This window comes from Sciurus carolinensis, chromosome 11 (genome assembly GCF_902686445.1).
Source record: "Sciurus carolinensis chromosome 11, mSciCar1.2, whole genome shotgun sequence".
NCBI classification, from domain to species: Eukaryota; Metazoa; Chordata; class Mammalia; order Rodentia; family Sciuridae; genus Sciurus; species Sciurus carolinensis.
Window position 1 is genome coordinate 18,018,402 of NC_062223.1, and position 20,852 is coordinate 18,039,253.

Below are 20,852 nucleotides of genomic sequence, written 5' to 3' on the forward strand. Positions count from 1 at the left end.
AAAATGGATTTCTACTTTGACCTGAACTCAGTTGGACTTTCTCCAGGGTGTAAAGTTCAAGTTAATGAGTTGATGGATGAATTAATTCAATAGGCAATTGAGAAACTTCTATGACCTGAGCTCTAGACAGTGAAAAAGATAGACAAGGTCCCTGTCACTGTGAAGTTTATATCCTACTGGAGGAGATAGACAATAAATGAGAAACACTAAGAAAGAAGGTATCATTTTGGCCAAAGCTTAGAGGGAAGTAGATGGGAGAGGAGACGGGAGTGGGGTGGGTGGGCTTCTGTAGACCAAGTTCTTAGAGAAGGCTTCTCTGAAGAGGTTAGCTCTGAGCTGAGACATGGTAGAGGAAAAGGAGTGAGGGCAAAGATTTTAGCTTTGCCAGGGGAGCTGGGGCCAGAATGATGAGGCTCAGTCACTCTAGTGAGGTTGGACCAGTAGACAAGATCCTGTCAGTGGATGACCTTGGGTTAACTGCTAGTGCATTAATGGGAAGCCTGGGGACGGTGGGTTTTGATATGTGTTATCAAACATGGTAGCGTGGGTCAGCGAGATGCTAGCAGAGACAGACAGAAGTGGACCCACTCGGATATATTGAAGGTGGAAGGCTGGACAGAAGAAGCACTGAACACAAAGGCATGCTCCTCCTCCACACCTTGCTCACAGCCTCGAGAGGAGGTGTCTAGAGGGGAAGGAGGGCTATCTCATTGAGGGAGCAGGAGGAGCAATGAACTGGGAACAGGGATGCTGGGTCCAATCCAGGGTGTCCCTCCACATCTGAGACATGAGACCCGACTGGATCATCCCTAAGGGCGCTTTCAGCTCTCACATGTCCATCACCTCAGTCTATATCAGTTATCAGGGCATCCGAATGGGGAAGTGTCAGAGGAGCTGCTGTTGAGACCGATTTCACAGAGCAACGGCCCAGGTCCCTATCTCCTGGACCACTGGCCCCTGGGAAGGCGACAGCCCTTTCACCACCTCTTATCTGCCCCGTGGTGATGTTGGCCAAGCCCGGTCACAGGCAGTTGATAAGTTCTAGAAGTCAGGCCCTTGGAATCCTTCCCTTCAGAAGCCAGAACTAGAAGAGGCCCCTGGCTCCTTGAGATCCGAAGGGAAGGGTGGGGCACTTCTAGCCTGAGTGGAACCTCTTGTTCTCTGTCCACCCTGCCTGCTCTGCTGTCCCTGGGTCCTGGGAAGGACCCTCAAGCCCATTTCTTTGGGACCCTTCTCCAGGCTGATCCTTCCACCAACTCTACCAACTACACATTTCACCCTGAGAAGGACGTGGAGCTTGCGGCTGCGTTAGTCTCCACTGCACAACACATCACAACACGTTCAGCAACTGCAAACCACACACATTTATCCAACTCACTGCTCTGTAGACCAGAAATGTGGGTATGTCCTGGCTGGGTTTTCAGCTCAGCATCTCACAAGGCTAAATCCAGGCGTTGCTGGGCTGTATTCTCACCTAGAATTCAGGGTCCTCATGTGGTGGTAGCAGAACTCTTGTGGTTGTAGGACTGAGGGCCCTGCTTCCTTACCTACTGTCAGTGGGACCCTCTCTCAGGTTCTCAAAGGTACCCATTCTTTGTCCTTGGTCTCCTTCATTTTCAAATCCAGAAATGGGCCATGTCCCTCAGGTTGAATCTCTTCATGCTTGGAACCTCTGACTTCAGGAAGAGCCCAGTGCCTTTTAAGGGTTCAACTGATTAGGTCAGGCTCACCTCAGATATCTCCTCCTCCTTTCCTCTTGGTTCCTCCTGCTCCTCTACCTCCTTTTGTGGTGCTGGGGATCAAACCCTGGCCTCACACATGCTAGGCACACACTCAAACACTGAGCTACACCCACGACCCTCTCTCTTCCTTAAAGTCACTTGTGCCATATAACATAACACAGCCACATGAATAAAATCCACATTTATGGATCCTGCAGTCTGTGTACACCAAGAGGTGGGGGTTAGTCTGAGAGGACATCTGAGGATTCTGCCTATCCCAAGGCTCTTTTGAGGTCATTCCTGACTCACCCAGTGGAGTTAGAGGTTCTTCAACCTTTTGGGAGATCATAGAAGAACTTCGTGGGAGGTTTGGACCCTCACCCGGGAAATTCACCATATGCTACCTTTGATTGCAGGGTCTAAGGCCCCTTGAGCTTTATTCACAGTTTCCAGGTTGAGAAACATGGAGCAGGATGTAGGGAGGGACGAGATGAAAAGGCGTGAGCTGGGATCTGGAGCCGTGGAATTCCCTACCTTCAGGCTGCCATGCGTTGGGGTTTGTGGGAGAGAAGAAGGTCAGAGTTTCTGGTCAGAGCACTGGTCACTGCTGTCAAGGTAACCTCTTCTCAGTGCCTGGTATGTACACCTCGCGTGGCAGCCCATGCTGTACCAGGGCAGAGCCCTCAGGGCCCTGGCTGCTCTGGTCAGGCTACACCAGGGGCTAGCGCAAACCTTCCTATAAACCTAACGCTGGGATGAGCCCCTAAGGGTGAGCATAGGAAACATTAAATACTCAGGCGATCTGTCAGGCCTCCATGGGAGTGCAGATGTCAAGATGGGTGACAAAGAGTTTAGGGACTCCTAAACTCTGTACTAACTCAAGCCCAATGATAAAATTTCCAAGGCTTGGGGTCCTGCAATATGGGTCCCACCCTCCTGGGAAAAGGGGCAGGCCTAATGAAGCTGAAGTAGAGGCGAGGACACAGCTTCCCTTGTTCAAAGGCACTGGGCCCCAAGCCTTCCAGCCCTTTTGCTTTCATTCAAAATCCATATCTATTACTCACACTGCAGCTTGTGATATAAGGAGAGGACGTGCTGATTCAGGGGCCCAGGTAAGCAGGCCCCCGTGGGTGTAGCTCAGTCTACCTTAAGCCATTGGCACCCGATGTAGACGTTAGTCTCTGGAGAGCTTTATGAACGTGTGTCAACCTGATCACTTGTGAGCCTAACAACATGAGTAGCATTCATTCATTGAGCGATAACTAAATGCCATTTCCTGTGCTAAATGCTGCATCCGTCAAGGTTCTTAGTGGCAGGTCATAGAGAAACTCCCTGGCTGAGCTGAGCAGGAAAACAAATTTATTGAAAAGAAATAGGAGGGTTCATAAAGAATCAGACTGCAGAACAGGTCTGGGGAGGGCCTCAGGGCTGCTTCTGAGGCACCCAGGATGTTGTAGGGCTGGACCCTGGATCTGTCCTCCAGCGCTGTGGGCACTGTAGCCTGGAAACCTGACCTTGTCCTCCTGCACCATTGCCAGACAGAGGTCTTCCTGGTTTCCATTTCATCTGTCACTAGCTCCAGGTTCAAAGTCTTAAAATGAGATTTACATTCAATAGAGCCTAGACATATACCTTAGCTACAAAGAAGGCTGGGAATCTACTTGACATTTGTCTCAATAATCACATGCCACCCCTGATCCATAGGAGGAGGAATCCATGTGGACGTAGGAAGGGGTGAGGTGGCTGGGCAGCTCACACTCTCTCTACTATGCATGCTTTATCTCATTCCTTCCTTCTGGCTGTTCAGTGAGGTAGGTATTGTTCTCCCCACTTTATAAATGATGATAATGAGGGACAAAGAGGTTCAGGAAACCACCCAGGGTCACACGGCTATTACGTGGTAGACCCAGGTTGACTGTGACTTGGGTCACCTGACTCCTGAGTGCATGCTCTCAGCCACTGCTCTGCACCCCCACGGATGTTGAGAGATGAGATCTCAGGATCACTAAGCTGTGGATTTCAGATCCTGAAGGTGTGACACAGAAGACAGACGTTCTTCAAGGACAGGGTGCCCGAGGAGCCAACTGGCTCCCAAGAACCTGCTTCAACTGGTCACTTTCTAAATGTGGTAGGTCTGTCCCACATGCACATTATTCCTGCAGGGCAGGTGCCTGGGGACAGGTGCTCAGAGCCAGCTCATTGCTCCTCTCTGGTCTCTCGTCCAGTGTCCCCTTGATTCCTGCTCCTGTCCTTTTAAATCAACAAAGAGGAAGAAGGATATCTCCATGCTTGGTTCCAGACAGGACACATTCTTTTCCTGCTTTCCCAACCCCTTCCCAATATACTGCTAACTTCACTTATGATGGTTCTAACACTGTCCTGTGCCACTGCCGAGGTCGCCCCACCTGCTCACCCATGTTCTTGCTGTTCCCTCTCTCTGAGATGCCTCCGTTTCCTTCCCTTCTATTCACCACCTTTCCATCTGGACAAGGGCCAGACCCTTATTTCCAGGGAGCCCTTTCTGCCATCCTACTGTGGATGGACTTCCTCCTGAATTGGGTCCTAACGCTTTCCCTCTCACTTTACCTGTATGCATCTCATCTTATCCTTCAGTTCATACACAAATCAAGGGCACAGATTATACCTCACTCTGGTTTTGACTCCCATGGCACAGCATCATTTGTGACACACAGCAGGCACACAGGAAGGGAGAGAAGTTTGGTGCCAGAGAAAATTGGACTTGAACCCTGCTGTTTACTTGGACTATTGACTTAACCATTTTCATTCATATTTATTGAGAATCTACTATGTGCCAGGCACTGTGTCCAACACCAATGATATAACTGAGTAAAGAGATGTGGCCTCTGTCATCACAGAGCTTTTTATTGACAGAGGAGAACAGATGGTGACCCACTGAGCAGATAAACCCATGCACATGCACACACACACACACACACACACACACACACACACAGAACTAAAAATGTCTAACTACAATATGGAAAAGCCCATGGCTCTCCAAGAAGGACACAGAGGAAGCTGATCCAGTGTGGGCAGTGGAGGAAGATGGGTCAGAAGTCACAACCTTAGTTTCATTACCTGGAAAATGGGGATATTCAGTCACCTGGCTCACACTTCATTTCCTTAAAATTTAAATGAGCCAATACTTGCCATGCACAACATTTAAAAATATGCAGTAAATATTACCAATATGAGGGCCAGCTGAGTGGTCAGGTTCCAAAGCAAAGTGGTTAGGCACACCAGGGGACACTTCCTGTGTGCTTGGACATCCTTGGAGCAGTGATTCCCAGACCGATTTCCCATCCGAGTCAGCTGGAAACTTCTAAAAAATGCAAGACATCTGCCCTCCCCTCTGGATCTACTAGCCAGCCAGAATTTTCCAGGGAAGGTTTTGTATAGTTTTTAAATCTTTAATAAAGCCTCTCCTAGTATAGGTTTAGCACACATTGATCATAACCATTGAAGAAATGCAAAGTTATAAAAAGAAGGAAAAGAACAATCTCCCGCTCCACTTGCTCCTGTGGAGGCCAGCAAGGTCAACAGGCTGGTGTGAATCCTTTGTAGCATTCTAGCGCTTCCAATGGTCATATAAAGGAAACTTACATATAAGCACCTGCTTTTTTTTTTTTTTTTTTTTTTTGGTAAAACTATTGTTATACTAAATGCTTTTCTCTGCATCTTGCTTTCACTTCCTAACATAGTAGCTGCATCTTCTCAGGTTTACAGGTACAGGTTCAGCTCTTCTAATAGCCCCGTGACATTCTCTAGAATAGAGGGGACTCGTTTTATTCTCTGTCTTGTTGATGGACATCCAGGTTGTCTGTGGTTCTACAGGCAAGCCATACATAACCATGTTCCTTACAGATGTCTTAAAGGTAGTCTCCAAAGAGGGAATAGGATCAAATGACCAAGTGTGCATTTTTATTTCTAATAGATATTCAAAGCTGTGTCCCCCAAATGTCTTTGGCAATTCGCAGCCTCCACCATGAAAACAGGAAAGTTGTGAATTTTGGAAGAGCTCCTTAGGAGATTCTGAAGTGCAGTACAGGGTGGGAACTCTCATCCCAGAACAGAACCAGAATGGCCCTAGGTGCCAGAAAGGGGTTTGGGGAGAGACCCTGGCAGCTGACGGGTGGGCTCCCCAGGAAGTGAGAAACGTTTTTTAATCAGGCCTCTCATCTCCCTCCAGCTGAGGCAAACCCTCCTTCCCCAGGGGCACTTCCTCCAAGGTCTCTCTATAAAATGCCACTCCGCGGTGGACGAGGGAGGACCCTGGGCGGGTGAGTGCTTTTCTCCCTTGTGCTGATGCTCACGGCAGTTTTACCTCCTGTGAGGTGCCTGGCCTGGGCTGAGAGCATCCGGAGGACTGGCAGGGACTGCTGGTGGCCTTCAGGTTATGTGGGTGCCAGCACGGATGGGACTTCTTTCTCTGGCTGGGGGGAGGCAGAGGATGACGATGTGAGAGGCATGTATGGCATCTGAGCTCTGAGCGGGGACACGTTCTCTAAGTATGTGTGTTGCCTGGAAAGCCAATGCCCTTTGCTGCTCCATCCTTTCTTGTGCCGTAGACTCCGAGGGGTCCATTAAATACAAATAAATGAACATAATGTTCTTCCCACTTCCAGGCACACAGGGAAGCCGCCCTAGCTGTCCCTCATGGTCTGCTTTGTTCTTTCAGAGGTTCCCAGCATCCTGGAGCATCCCGGTGGGGCTCACTCGGCACTAGTTTTTCTGGTTCATCTTAACTTCTGTTCTTGACTCCTTTTTACCCACCTCCCTTCCAAAGTTCCCTAATTGTGTGGCTGCTCTGTGTGTGTCAGTGACAAACTTTCTCTGTTGCAGGACAAAGCCAGGATGAAACTCCTTCTACTTCTGACTCTTCTGGTTGGGGCAGTTTCTACTCTTCATCTGAGTAAGTCTTTACCTTCCTTCTTCCTTTCTCTATTTTGTTCTTTTCTGTAGTAGATGGGCCTGAAGCACGTACTCACTCCCTTCTCTATTTTAGAATCTCTGTTCTAGGCAGCATCTGTTATGACTGCAGTCTTGGATCTACTGTGACAGTCCCTGTTTTGTCCAGTCTACATAATGCTAGTGGTTCTCACAATCCCTTTTACTCTGAGCTTACTGAGAATATTGTAGGCATTATCTCCTTGAATCCTCATAGCGTCCCCGTGAGGTATGTAGTGTTGTATATCATTTTCACAAAGTAGTTGATGGCGCCCGGAATTGAACCCAATGACAGCCTGACTCTAAGTCCTTACTCTTAACCAGCTTGACCTCAAGGGGCAGGCTGGGTTTTCCTCATGGAAGCTTGGTTGCAGATTTCTCTTTCCAGGTAGAGTTGAGAAGACTTTGTTGCCTAGGGCAAGGCAGGAGCTGTCCATGGTTCTGAGGAGGAACCGGGGGAAGAGGTGAAGGAAGGACACTTGGTCTTTCTTCTTGCCAGGGACAGAAACTCCTGACTTCAGTAGCCCCTTGGAAGATGAGACCTTGCCTCAGAATGGGGAGGTGCTAGAACCAGAAGCCGAGGAGGCCCCTGCTGGGGAGCGGATGCCACTAAAGGAAGAGGAAGAAGGAGGCTCTGGAAGCGAAGATGACCCCGAGGAAGAGGAGGCTGTGGAGTCAGACTCAGCCTTGGATGTGGTGGACAAGGACCTTCAGTGTCCTAAGGAAGAGGACACAGTCAAACTGGAGGGCAGCCCTGGATGCAAGACCTGCGGTTACCTCCTGGTGAGGAGAGCTAAGAGGTTTGACAAAGCTCAGGTGAGTGGCCTGGGGCTGAGGCTGGGCAGGGGAGGAGGCAGGGGACATGTCTTCAGCTTCCGTGGCTCTGGTTCTTTTCCTTTTTGAGGGTTCTTGGGTGTCAGGAGAGGCTGAGGCCTCCAGAGGGTGTGGGGTAGGATGGAGTAGGGTGGGGCGTGTGGAAACCTGATGCATTTTGTATGTGACCTTATTCTTGGTATTTATATATTTGAAATCTTTTTTTTTTTTTTTTTTGGTGGTGGTGGTGATACTGGGGTTTGAACCCAGGGCTTCACACGTACTGTGTTGTATTTTGTTCTCTAGTCTTCAAAATAGCTGTGGCGGGGGAGGTAGGGCATACGTTTTGGAGACTCGGAGGCTCAAGGCTGTGGTCTCGGGAATTCCTGTATGAAGGACACTGCATTCTCCCTCTTTCTTTCTGCCCTGAAGTTGGTTTGTCGGAGGTGCTACCGGGGCAACCTTGCCTCCATCCACAGCTTCAGCGTCAACTACCGAATCCAGTTCTCTGTCAGGGGGCTCAACCAGGGTCAAGTCTGGATCGGAGGCAGGATCGCGGGCAGGGTAAGAGGAGTGTCAGCACCTGCAGACCCAGCCGGAGCCCAGCTTGCTCTGTGTGTGTGTCTGTGCTTCTGCTCCAGGAGCCTCTGAAGGGCTGGGGAAGGAAGGATACCTGGATGAGGCACCCAGGGGCTGCCCAGGCATTGGCAAGAGCCAAGGACTTAGAATCAGGAGGTTTGGGTTCACGTTCCTCTTGGCCTTTATCTCATAAACTGGGCAAGACTGTGACCTGTTTCCTTACCTCGAGGACGGGGTCAACATAAGGGTGATTATGTCACTGGGATTCCCAGAATGCAATGGCTATGACCACTGTGGATCAACAGTGCAGTTGACTAGGACAATGTCCATTGTGGCCAAGGGCCAATGGACAGGAAGCAGGAAGCAGGAGGAGTTGGCAAGGTCAGCACCAGCTCTGTCTCTCCACTTCCCTCTGTCCCTCCTCAGCCTGCCACTTCTCCTACCTTCCCTAGGGCCACTGTAAAAGCTTCCGCTGGGTTGATGGCAGCTCCTGGAACTTTGCATACTGGGCTGCTGGCCAGCCCTGGGCCTGTGGTGGCAGATGTGTGGCCCTGTGTACCCGAGGTGAGATGGGCTAGGGACTGAATGATGGGAAGTTCTGGGAGGTGCACAAGGAGGCAGCTCTAGCGGGAGAGTTTGGCTCTCCAGGAAGAGGCCTCCTGGGTCTTTGGATACTATCTCCATTGAGGCATGGGGCTGGTGACAGGGGGCTGGGGATCTTCTTGGGGAGATAAGGAGGGGTGGACAAGAGGCTGAAGCTCCTTCTTGTTCTGCCTTCTCAGGAGGCCGCTGGCGTAGATCTCACTGTAGAAAAAGACTTCCCTTTATCTGTTCCTACTGAGCTGGTCCTAGCCAGGAGCTGGAATCGGCCTCCCCGTGGGCGGCTGCCTCCCCTCTCCTGCCTCCCACCCTTCCCACTACCTCCCTGCAATAAAATTGCTATACCAAAACAGGTTCCTTTTTTCTGAGATCATTGGTCCACGCTGCTTAGCCTCACCTTGGACTTTCTGCCTTACGATCCCAACCCACTCCACACCTTTCATGGGAGGGTTTAGAAGTTACTGCTCCTCAAGGATGGAGGGTGGGGTAGGGTCTGTGGGGCCTTCCAGTGACAGCAGAATGGGCTCAGGTGGCTCTCATAACAGAAGATCCAATTACTGGGCACCTATGTAGCAGGTGTGGCCAGGAACCCCAGCTTCATCTTCCAGAACTTCTGGAGCTTCAGGTGGGGCTCCCAGTGGCTTGTATATACATCTCTGTGTCCAAGGGCATTTTTCACTCATTCTTCCCAACCCCAGAACTGCTGTGGGCTTGATGTGATTGGAAACTGACACACCCCTGGGAATAGTGGACAACTCTCAGGAGTGGATATATAAGCACCCCAGCCCCTTGCCCCTTAAATGGAATAGATCCATGGCATGTATTTGGTACTATTTCTCAGTTACCTATTAAGTGACTGGTCTTATAACATAAGTTATAACTGGCTGCCTGACCTTCCCCAGATGAATTCTCTGCTTCCCTACTGGTATCTCTGCACTTCCAAATTTACTATAGTACCTACACTCAAATCCTTATCTCAGTCTCTGCTTCAGGGAAGTCCAATAGAAAACACCTTGCTATGTGTCAGACTCCAAATAAAGACCGGGAATATGAGACACAATTTCTTATCTTTTGGGAACACGCACATACACATATTTTTTTCCATGACACCAGGGATTGAACCTAGGTATCATTGAGCTACATCTCGGATGCATTTTATTTTAAATTTTGAGACAGGGTCTTGCTAACTTGCTGAGGTTGGCTTGAACTTGTGATCTTTTCACCTCCGTCTCCGAGTAGCTGAAGTTACAGGTGCACATCATCACATCCAGCTCATCTGTTTGTTTATAGCATAAGCTCAATAAGCCACTCATTACTACCACTTTTTGAGCACCCACAAAGTACCCCCCTGCTGTAGCAGGGATTTTTACATAACGTCCTCGTGTAAACCATCATTCTTATTCCCACTTTGCAGAAGCAGACTCAGAAAAGTTGTGACCTGTTAAAAGATTTGTCCAAGACTGAATATGTAAGCATATCCAATGCTGGGATTTGACTCTAGCTGCTCCTAAGTCGGTTTCTTTAACCATTATGACTCCATGGCCAGAGACATTGGCTGTTCTCCCTCACTCCTGAGTTCATTTGGGGGCATAGGACTCAACCCAGCTGGAGATGAGGAAGCTTCTATCAGAACAAAGGCATTCTAGACTCCTTCTCCACTAGGGAGGCTAGCAGAGTAAAAGGGGTTGATGCCCTGAAGCCTTTTCCTCCAAGAATCCTCAGATTCATAGAACATGGGACTGGGGTCTCAGAGACATACAAAACAAGAACTTGTAGGTTTTGAGTGTGGCTCAGAGTGGAGAAGCTGTTTGTCCAGGGTGGCTCAATAAGTTAGGTCCATTGCAGACACTGCTCCATGTCAGCGCTGATTTTATAGACGACAAAATTCTGAAACATGTACTATGGGTTCTGCCCTGTTGTGGATGCTGTGAGGATGTTGCTGAAAGACTTTCACTCCTTGCCCATGTGGACTTTGTATTCTAATGTGGCAAAGCTTTGTTTCCTTGTATAATAAAGAATAATAGGGGCTACAGGTGTAGCTCGGTGGTAAAGCACTTGCTTAGCAAGTACAAGGCTGTGGGTTGGATCCCTGGCAAGACACCACCCCCCGCTACACACATGAAATTAAATAAAATCTCCCATTTGCTAGGCACTTACTATGTGCTAGGCTCTATCCGAGTGGCAGGTGGATTTTGTCTTGCTCCTAAGTCTCTTTGGTTGGGTGTATGTTGACTTCCAGGCCATGGAGATTCCCTCTGGGGGATAATGTCAGGAAGGAGGCAGGAGGGAGGTTCAGAGCTCCCCATCCTGTCCTGTATGTTGTTCTGGGTGTGGTTACACAGTTGTGCCCACTGTAAAGCTCCCCCGCGCAGTCCACTTTCCAGTGCACGTGACCGGTCCATGTTATTTGTCCATAAAAAGATTTTTTTTAAAAGTAAAGATCATGAAATAAGGAGAATTGCCTTGCATGCCAATATACATGTGTGTGCATTCTTCCTTTCTGACAAAAAACTAACTGAGCTCTGGGAAACCAAGATCACAGCTTCAGAATGGCATGCCTGCAGTTCCTCACATGGGGCAAATAGCAGAGTAGGAGCTCAGTCAACACAGGGACACTCTTCTGGTTCTGGTTTCCTGACAGGAGCCACCCCCAGCCCCGAAACCAGGTACTGTTCTGAGAGTCCTGCTTCAGTTGATGTCATTAGAGAAAGGTCCTATCATATCCTTACAGATGAGCTAGCTGAGGAACAGAGCAACAGAGTGACTGACTCTGGGCCTTGTGATTTCACTGTACACCACACCAAGCGCCTAGTTTTGTTTTTTTTTTTTTGTACTGGGGATTGAACCCAGAGCCCCACACAAAGGAAGGCAAGTACTCTGTCACAGAGCTACCTCCCCAGTCCTTTTTTATTTTTTTACTTTTGAGACAGGGTCTCACTAAGTTACCCAAGCTGGCCTTGAACTTGTGATCCTCCTGCCTCAGCCTCCTGAGTAGCTGGACCGCATGCCTTTAAAGATGGTGAGACCCACCCTTTGTGTAATATGGGGCTGAACTAAATCTATAGCCATCACTGCAGACAGTGAGCTGGAGATTTGGCCTTCCAAGGATGCTGAAAACGTTGGTGCCACGGGCCACCTGTGTGTAACACACTCCAGTGTATCAAACAAGGACTAGGGAGTCAGACAGACGAGGATCCTGTGTACCACTTGTTACTAATTTGTGAACTCAGGTCATTTAACTTCTCTGAACTTTGTAGTAAAAATTTAGAGTAGAGATGGCAATACTCAATTTGTAGGATGATTTTTAAAAGATGAAGTTATAGGATCTGGTCTGGAATGGACCTTCAAACGTGTAATTTTTGTACTGGGCATGGTGGCACATGCCTGTACTCCCAGCATCCCAAGAGGCTGAGGCAGGAAGATCACAAGTTTGAGGCCAGCCTGGGCAACTTTGTAAGACCCTGTTATTTTAGTCAGCTTTGGGGCTGCTGAGACTAAAGGATCCCCACAATTGTAGAGGAGGAAAAGTTTATTTAAGGACTCATGGTTTCAGAGGTCTCAATTCATAGACAGCAGGCTCCATGCCTTGGGGCTTGAGGTGAGGTTGAACATCCTGGGGGAAGAGTGTGGCAGAGGGAAGCAGCTCACCTGATGACCAGGAAGCAGAAGCAGAGAGAGAGAGAGAGAGAGAGAGAGAGAGAGAGAGAGAGAGATCTCCACTGGCCAGATACAAATATATACCCCAAAGACATGCCCCCAATACCCACCTCCTCCAGCCACACCCCACCTGCCTTCAGTTGTCATTCAATTAATCTTGTCAGGTGATTAATTCACTGGTTGGCTCAAGGCTCTCATAACCCAAATATTTCTTGTCTGAACCTTCTTGCATTGTTTCACACATGAGATTTTGTGGGGGACATCTCACATCCAAACCATAACAGTGTCTTTAAAAATAAAAAGGATTGGGGAGGCAGCTCAGTGTTAGACTGCCCCTGGGTTCAATTCCATGTACAAAAAAAAAAAAAAAAAGTCATGTCCGGTTTTAACTCAGGCATCATCACTACGGTCATTGATGAGATTGTTGAAGTCATTAGAATGTCTTTGCCTGGAGTTTATGTGAAAAAAAAAAAAGGCCGGGGATGGGCTTGGAGAGGAGGGGCGTCTTGCTGGGTGGGGAAGGAGCCTGAAGACCTGGGTGTAGGCTGTCTCTGACTTGCTCTTTGCTCTTGGGCTCTCTGAGATGCTCTTTCCTTATCTCTAAGATGAAGCAACTCATGTACAGCATATGGTGGTGTTGCCCCTGAGAGAGCCAAGATAATGGGCCATCCAAACCAACAAGCAGAATGGAGCCCTGGCCTGGGCTCCTGGGTGAGGGAGAAGGATTGGAAAGGGAATCCATCCTGTCTTATTAGGGAGGTCTCAAGCTTGAAATCCCAGGACCAGGCTTTTGGGCCCTGGAATTGGCCAATCCTCCCACGATCAGTTAGATAAGCAGGTCTGCTTCATTGGACCAGGGAGATAAGAGCAAGGCAGTTACTCTGCAATCAGGCCCAGAAATGACCTCTCAGTTACTTCTCCATTTGTAGGTCCTTTGGGAGACCAGAGGAGGGGAAGGGATCCCGGCCTCCAGGCCCTTGGGATACTATTCCTGCTGCCTTGGAGGCCTGGGCTGGAATATGCGCAAGAAATGAGTGCTTCCCAGTAGGAGGCCTGGAGTTGAGTCCCCCCCACTCCACTCCAGGGTCCACAGGATCTTGGCAGAGCAATCTGGCCACCAGGGCTCAGCATTTGCTGACTTCTTTTTGGACTGCTAAGAATTTGGCTGACGTTTGGTTGGTTAAAATTCTGATATTTTTTCCTCAAGGATGTTTTGTATTAATTTTGACTTTTAAGAAAGACTGTATTAAAATATTATTTATCCTGCATACTGAATTTTTTAGTGCCTCTGAGATGAGGGCCTCACTTAGCTGATCCTAGTTCTGACTCGGGATTCTTTGATCAGCCTCTTGTAGGAGACAAGAGGTAAACGTGGGGTGGGGAACGTGATCTATAAAGTGTCTGGAAGACTCTGTATGTAGCTTGTCATTCTAGCTCCTGCCTTTTTGCCAGTCCTGGATATATGTCTTGAGGGTGAACAAAATAGCATGTTCTGGATCAGTGATCCCCAGATATTCTAGAGGACATTAGGAAATGTGTGGAGACATTTTTGGTTGTTCTCCAGGGAGCAGCTACTGACATCTAGTAGACATCAGTGGTGATGTTGAGCTTTCCACAGTGCACAGGACCTTCCCTCCCCACAACTATTAATTGGCCCCAAATATAAATAGTGTAAAGATTAGGAATCCCTGATCTAGATTTTCAGTACGGGGGAAATAGCAAGGTTTTCCACACACTAAATATGGAAAGAGAGGGAGGGAGAGAGAGAGAGAGAGAAGGAGAGAGAAGAGTTGGAGCTAGAGAGACTTAGAAATCCAGCTCCTTCACTTGCCGTGTAACCTTGGCAAGTTGCGTTCCTCCACAAAGTCTCATTGTTCACATGGTGGAGCACGGATAGTCCATCATTCCTGGTGGAGGTCAGCAAGAGCGCAAGGGAGCTGAGGCCTCTCTTCCTTACTTTCTGGGGTTCCCACTGCACCTGGATACTGATCACAGGAGGCTGCTCCTGAGTTAAGGGGTACTGTTTAGATGGAGAACTTCAAGGGATGCTAATAATAATTATGTATGGACAATAGGCATGACGCCTGGGCAAGCCAGCTTGTGTGGGCTCCCTTCAGGGCAGCAGGCTGGACAGGGCAGGGTCCTGCAGTTTCATCAGAAAGCAAGGCCCCGGGTGAGAAGATTGAGCCAACTTTGTTATCAGCTCCACTGCTGCCAGCCCTGGCCTGGGGCAATCATCCTGGCCTCTTCCCACTTCCCCAAAAGTTCAGCATAAAGGCTGCTCATGGGGCCCAGCAGCCAGAGGCACTGAGTGTGGAGGAGCCAGATCGGGAGGTGAGTACTCTCCTCATTGCTGAGGGAGGAGGGGTCCAGAGCCTGGGCGGGAGCCAGACCTCAGATGGAAGACACCTCGGAGACCTGTCCTGAGGTGGTCAGTGATGGCCACTATCCTCCCTCACTCCTCCCCCAGCTCGAGGGAAATCAGCAGCGCTGTTCTTGCAGGGTCTGGAGTGTGGTCTGGAGGCAGAGAGGAAGATTTCAGGAAAGGGGTCTTTTGCACCTATGTTGCTCCTCCCCCATTCCTTTCCCAGATTCTTCAGTTCAGGGTCTGTCCAATGGAGGAGGAGGAAGCTCTCTACTGTATCCTTGAATCAATTAATTAAACAAATATTGCAGCTATACTATGTGCCAAGGGCTGTGCTAGACACACTGAGCACCCCAAAGAGGAAGGTGGAATTGCATCCGGCTACCAGACTGAGTAGATATGAAACACCCCCTGCTCCTGGCCCTTCTCTTGCTGGGGACAGTTTCTGCTCTTCATCTGGGTAAGTCCTCCCTTCCCCTTCTCATCCGTCCTTTCTCCTTTCTCCTCTTTTTATGCTCCGCTTCCTTTATTTTCACTCACATGGGGACAGGGCCCATCTTTCCTCCTCAGTTAAACTGGCCCATCTCTGGTGAGATTTCTCCTGAACTTAGAGCTGGGACCTCAATTTTCTGTCAGGATTCCTTCATAAGGGGCAAGCACCCACCTGTTAAGATGAAGGGCTGGTGACTGTCCCAGGAGTTTCACACTTGCTTCTTCTTCCCACCCCCAAATACACACCTATGGTATCAGTCAGGGATCAGACTCATCCATTTGTGAGTCTGACCCAAAACATCTCTCCTCACCCAATGTGGAGGACCTCCTTTGGTCTGGCTCCTGATGGCTTGAGCGGGATTGTTGGAGCTGTCCATGGTCCTGGAAGGAGGGAGCCCTGATGTGATGCGAGCCCCTGATGTGAGGCAATCTCTTTTTCCTAGCGAATGATGCCCCCCCTTTGGAGAGTCCAAAGACAGAGACAAACCTGGTTCAGGATCCAGCTGGCTCAGGGGGACAGAAGGGAGAGTCGGCCCTGACTGAAGAGGTGATTCAAGAAGAGGATGACAAAGTCAAGGCTTCAGAGTATCAAGAAGACTTTGAGGACGAGGAGGCTGTGGGGTCAGGCCTGAATGCCTTAGAGCAGGACTTGCTATGCCCCAGGCAAGAGGATACTGTTCAAATTCAGGGAGATTCCGGGTGTAAGACCTGTCGCTATCTGCTGGTTCGAACTCCCAAGACGTTTAATAAAGCTCAGGTAAGTGGTGGGGAGCTCCTGTATGGGGTGGGGAGTGGGACAGAGGCATGGAGAAGAGAGTGGATTCAAACTTCTGTTCTCTAGTTGTTTACCTTGGTGGTCCCCAAGCCTTAGTTTCAGAATCACCAGGGGGTTTTGTTAAAATACAGATTTGGGGACTTTACTCCCACAATTTCTGGGGCTGGGCCTGAGAACCTACATTTATAAAACAAATTCCCAGGTGGTGATGATACTGTTGGTCTAAGGACCGACTTTGAGAACCACTAATTTGGACAAAATCTTGGGTATCAGATACACCTTGTTAAATATTACTTCTACTTTTCATGGTTTGTTACCTGGCAAGTAACCGCAACTTTCAGAGCTTCAGTATCTTCATGGAGTTATCCCTCAGTATGCACAGGGTATTTATTCCTAGGACCTCCCTCCCATAGATACCAAAATCTTCAGGTGCTCAAGACCCTTATATAAAAATGGCAAAGTACTTTCATAGAGCCTGTGCACATCCCTCCACATACTTGAAATCATCTCTAGATTACTTATAATATCTAATGCAGAATAAATCCCAAGTAAATAGCTGTTATAGTGCATTGTTTAGAGACACAATGACAAGAAAAAAGTCTGTATGTATTTAGTACAGACGCAATTTTAAAATTTTTGATCTGTGGTGGATTAAATCTGTGACTGAGAAACCCACAGATACAGAAAGCTGACTGAATAGTACCAATCTCTTAGAGTTGTGAGGGTTAACTGAGATAATGCATTTGGGATAGTCATAGTTAACAGTAAATAGAGACTATAAATAAGTATTATTATTATTTTTTTCCTGCAAGAATGTCCTGGCAATTGATTAAGAAGCAAAAGAGTATTGAGGGAGACAAGTAGGTCCCTTATTTCTAACCTAGAGATGGTTGTAGGAGTCTTGACGGGAGAGTCAGGAATTTGAGAAACAAGAGAGTGAATTTCCTACCTCCCCTCTTCTCTCTGCAGAATGTCTGCAGGAAATGCTACCAAGGCAACCTTGTCTCCATTCACAGCTACAATTTCAACTCTCGTGTTCATTGCTTGGCTAATAAGATCAACCAGGCCCAGATCTGGATTGGAGGCATCCTCAAGGGCTGGGTAAGTCAGAGGCCAACTACCAGGTACAGGAAATTCTTTTTGATTGTTTTAAGGGAGCGCCTGCTGGGGCCAAGCCTTGACCTAGCACAGATAAGGTGTCCTCAGAGTGGCAAAGCAATGAAGTGCCAGAACTGACTTGTGCAGTCTTGAAAGAACTGATTATACACATCTCTCCCGAACTCCATACTGGTGACTTTGAAATCAGACATGGTGTATCCTTTTCACCAAGAATATTGGCATTTGTTATATGTTCATCAGCCTTCCATTACCACAACAAAATAGCTGTGAGACTCAACTGATAAGGAAGAAAGATTTATTTTGGCTCACGGTTTCAGAGGTTTCAGTCCACGGTCATGTGACCCTGTTTCTTTGGACCCATGGCAGCACAGAACATCATTGCAGCAATGTATGGCAGAGGAGATCTGTTCACCTCATTGTGGCAGGGAAGAAAAGAAGAAAGGAATGGGCCAGGGTCCCCAAATCCCCTTCAAGAGCACACCCCCACTGACCAAACTGCTTCCAATGAGGTCCACCTATTTTTGTTTGTTTTCTTGTTTTTGCAGGACTGGGGATTGAACCCAATTGTGAACTGCCATTGGGTTACATCCCCAACCTTTCTTATTTTTTATTTTGAGACAGTGTCTCACCAAGATGCCCAGGCTGGCCTCAACTTGTGATCCTCCTGCCTCAGTCTGAGTCGCTGGGACCAAGGCATGCATCCCAGCACTTGGCTTAGGCCCCACCTCTTAAAAGTTCCACTATCTCCCAATCACACTATGGACTGGTGATCAAACCATAAGAACATGGGCTTTTGTGGGACATTTCAGATCCAAAAATGGCATATTACAAATCCAGGCTCCTTCCTACTTCCCATTTTCTCACCCTTCCCCAGAGCTGGTTTTGAAAATGTTTATCAGCATAATCAGGTTCAGGTTGGTCACTCACTAACTGAAGAGTTTTAGGGATCCTTAACTTCTTCATCTCTACAATTGGATCTTCTTATTTTGGGTTGGCTTATTTGTAGACAAATAAATGCCATTATATTTGGTACTCAAGGTGTGGTCCATGGACCAGCAGTTGTCAGCATTATCTGCTAGGTTGTTAAATATACAGAATGTTGGTCCCCACCCCAGGCCTACTGAATCAGAATCTGAATTTTAGCAAGATCCCCCAGTGTGGTTGTAGAAGCCTACAACCTGCTCCGTGGGATGGCTGGGACAAATGGTTGCCATTGCCCACAAAGCTTCAGGAGTGGGTTGCAAGGGTATCTGGCACCTAGCCAGGTGGGCAGAGAGAGGAGGCAGCAGTAGCTATTCTCTGGGTACTTGAATCTGACTTCCCAGACCTCCGCCCTCTGATCTACCTTATCTTTTCTCTAGTGGCTGTGGAAGAGGTTTTGCTGGACTGATGGAAGCCTCTGGAATTTTGGATACTGGGCCTCAGGGCAACCTGGGAATGGGGGAGGCCACTGTGTGGCCCTATGTACTAGAGGTGAGGGGAATGAGCCCTAGGGGAAGGAGAAGGGGGGACAAAGTGGATTCTCAGATGCTGTCCCTTTGAGCTGCCTGGATACACCTCCTCAAGTTCACATTTTCCCCAAACTTGTGAGCTATCACTTGTCTGTGAGGAGGGCTGAGATATGGGCAGCCCTTGAATAAAACCAGGTGGCAGGGATGCTCTGAGTGTGAGGGAGCTGGCTAGGGGTCCTTAACTCCTCTGATAAGAGGGCAACAGATTCAAGTGGTCAAAGTGAACATGAGAGCAATAGATGTGAATATAAGGTGTGAATGAGGGAGCAGGCAGGGTGTGGTAATTAGAGATGGCTGAGAGACAAGACGCCAGCTTCGAACAGCAGATGTGGGCAACAGCATGCGTGACAGATGTGAGGGAGTTTGGTATAGTGGCTAAGACCATATGTGCTGGTGCAAGAGGACCACGAGTCTCATTCCCCGCTCTGCCACTTGCTAGCCGGGTACGGGCAAGTTATTGATCTCGATCAAGCCTCAGTTTCCTCTTTGTGGAACAAGGATGATGATAACACCTGCCTCTTGGAGCCGAGGTGAGACCTGGACGTGACAGTCCAGGACAGCACTTAGCACACAGCCCAGGTCATGGTATGGCTTGGTAAATGTGAGCTAGTATGGCCAGTACCTAATGACGATGGCTGCGGAAGGGGACATATAAGGTACCTAAGAGGGAAGGGCTGGGGCGCAGGCCAGACCCACAGAGGCAGCTGACATCACTGTGCTCTCTACTGCCAGGTGGCCACTGGCGACGAGCTCCGTGCAAAAGGCACCTGCCCTTCGTCTGCTCCTTCTGAGTCAGTGGCACAGTGAACTAGCCTTGGAGTCCCACCACACCTCTGGCTGCTCTGCCCCACTCTCGGCCCTGGACTCTGCTCCCAGCCTCTCCTGGCCATAAATCCAGATTTCTCACAGCATTCCCTGAGTCTCCTTTCTTCATTGCTCCTTCTGGGGACTCCCCAGTTTGGGACAATCCTGGAAGCGTTCCCCTCCGCGGGGACGTGAAAGATGGCGGAGCAGGGATGTGGGCGGCGGTGCGGAGCTGCTGCGCGGCAGCGCCACCTGGAGGCGGAGCGGGGACTAGGCGCGCCCTCGGCCGGCTTTGCCTCTAGGAGCCGGGCACCCCGCAGCCCGCAGGTCGCCTTTGGTGCCGGAGGGGAGCGCGCCCTCCCGCCTCGCTTGGATTCAGCGTGAGCTGCGGGGCGGGGCGGCTTTCCAAAATGCAGGCGAAGGGCCGATGGAGGAGTTGGTGTGGAATATCGAGATCCCACACGAGGATGTGGGGAGAAAGTAGCTCGTCTTGGGCAGCCTGCACCTCCAGTCCTGCGCTCTTTGGCCTCTGAGAATCACTCCCATTTCCGGTTCTCCCAGCGATCTCTGTGCCCTTTCAAAACCCAACGGAGAGGAGGTCTCTGCAGAGGGGCCAGTCTTAGGAAGGAGCTGCTCCCCACCAGTGGGGCCTTGAAACCAGAGGCAAGGTGTCTGCTGGCAGCACGGTTCCCATTCCAGGTTCTACAGTCCCAGGCTCTGTCTCTCTCCTTCACCCACTTTCTCAGAAAAAAGACCCTGGGGACATGGCGAGCGAACACCATCCTTGACCTTAACTCTGTGCTCCAAGAAGGATTTAGAGTCCATGAAGCAGAAAGTTAAGAGCTCAGACTGGGTATTAAGAGGGTAGTGTGTGTGTATGAGTGTGTGTGTGTGTGTGTGTGTGTGTGTGTGTATGAGGGGGGGGGAGAGAGAGAGAGAGAGAGAGAGAGAGAGAGAGAGAGAGAGAGAGAGAGAGAGAGAGAGAGAGGGAGAGGGAGAGGGAGAGGGAGAGAGAGAAAGGGAGAAAGGTGTTTTTCTGGAGGGAAGATGTACGAGTATTTCTGTGCATGCCCATGTACATGTGTACGTATCTATTTTGGTATATATTTGAGGAACCCTTTATAGACATATGTATCTGTATATGTCAGTCTATATATTTGAATGTGCATGAATGTGTATTTGTGTTGTTTGAGTGCACATACATTTCATACCTGTGTATTCACGAGTATATCTGTATGTGTGCGCCTATGAATGTGCATGTCTGTGTAGCTGTGTGCCCTTATATGCTTGAATCTCTGTGTATGTATATATGTGTATGCATATCTGTGCGTTTGATCAGTGTGTTCATGTGTCACTGTGTGCTTGAGCACCCCTGTGTAGAGGCCTATGTGTGTGTACATGTGGATCTGTATATGCATCCGATGGGATGTGGCTTTCGGAGGTTTCAG

The 20,852-nt window shown here is 49.0% G+C and overlaps 2 protein-coding genes across 3 annotated transcripts; both read left to right on the top strand.

Moving 5' to 3' along the window:
* The first annotated feature begins 2,184 nt into the window (after nucleotides 1–2,184).
* Nucleotides 2,185–9,003, top strand: Prg2 (proteoglycan 2, pro eosinophil major basic protein). Its single transcript, XM_047517729.1, has 5 exons — nucleotides 2,185–2,221; nucleotides 7,189–7,505; nucleotides 7,935–8,066; nucleotides 8,534–8,645; nucleotides 8,864–9,003. Exons 1-5 carry the CDS (start codon nucleotides 2,185–2,187, stop codon nucleotides 8,920–8,922), a joined length of 657 nt encoding a protein of 218 aa, XP_047373685.1. The 3' UTR covers nucleotides 8,923–9,003.
* Nucleotides 9,004–14,649: 5,646 nt separating this feature from the next.
* Prg3 (proteoglycan 3, pro eosinophil major basic protein 2) lies at nucleotides 14,650–19,503 on the top strand. Of its 2 annotated transcripts, none has more exons than XM_047518648.1 (6): nucleotides 14,650–14,672; nucleotides 15,015–15,163; nucleotides 15,639–15,952; nucleotides 16,940–17,071; nucleotides 18,451–18,562; nucleotides 19,333–19,503. In XM_047518648.1, the coding sequence occupies exons 2-6, from the start codon at nucleotides 15,103–15,105 to the stop codon at nucleotides 19,389–19,391; spliced, it is 678 nt and encodes a 225-aa protein (XP_047374604.1). In that variant the 5' UTR covers nucleotides 14,650–14,672; nucleotides 15,015–15,102; the 3' UTR covers nucleotides 19,392–19,503. The 2 variants fall into 2 exon arrangements, with proteins under 2 accessions (XP_047374604.1, XP_047374605.1); XM_047518649.1 differs by having other exon boundaries at nucleotides 14,660–14,672; nucleotides 14,930–15,163.
* The last annotated feature ends 1,349 nt before the right edge of the window (nucleotides 19,504–20,852 follow it).

What these genes read in the sequence shown, in the direction of transcription:
- Prg2 (XM_047517729.1), top strand. Translation starts at nt 2,185, where the DNA reads ATGGAGCAGGATGTAGGGAGGGACGAGATGAAAAGGC. An exon ending in AGAGGTTTGACAAAGCTCAG is followed by an intron (nt 7,506 to 7,934) that starts GTGAGTGGCCTG and finishes TCTGCCCTGAAG; the next exon opens with TTGGTTTGTCGGAGGTGCTA. An exon ending in GAGGCAGGATCGCGGGCAGG is followed by an intron (nt 8,067 to 8,533) that starts GTAAGAGGAGTG and finishes TACCTTCCCTAG; the next exon opens with GGCCACTGTAAAAGCTTCCG.
- Prg3 (XM_047518648.1), top strand. Translation starts at nt 15,103, where the DNA reads ATGAAACACCCCCTGCTCCTGGCCCTTCTCTTGCTGGGGACAGTTTCT. An exon ending in AGACGTTTAATAAAGCTCAG is followed by an intron (nt 15,953 to 16,939) that starts GTAAGTGGTGGG and finishes TTCTCTCTGCAG; the next exon opens with AATGTCTGCAGGAAATGCTA. An exon ending in GAGGCATCCTCAAGGGCTGG is followed by an intron (nt 17,072 to 18,450) that starts GTAAGTCAGAGG and finishes TCTTTTCTCTAG; the next exon opens with TGGCTGTGGAAGAGGTTTTG.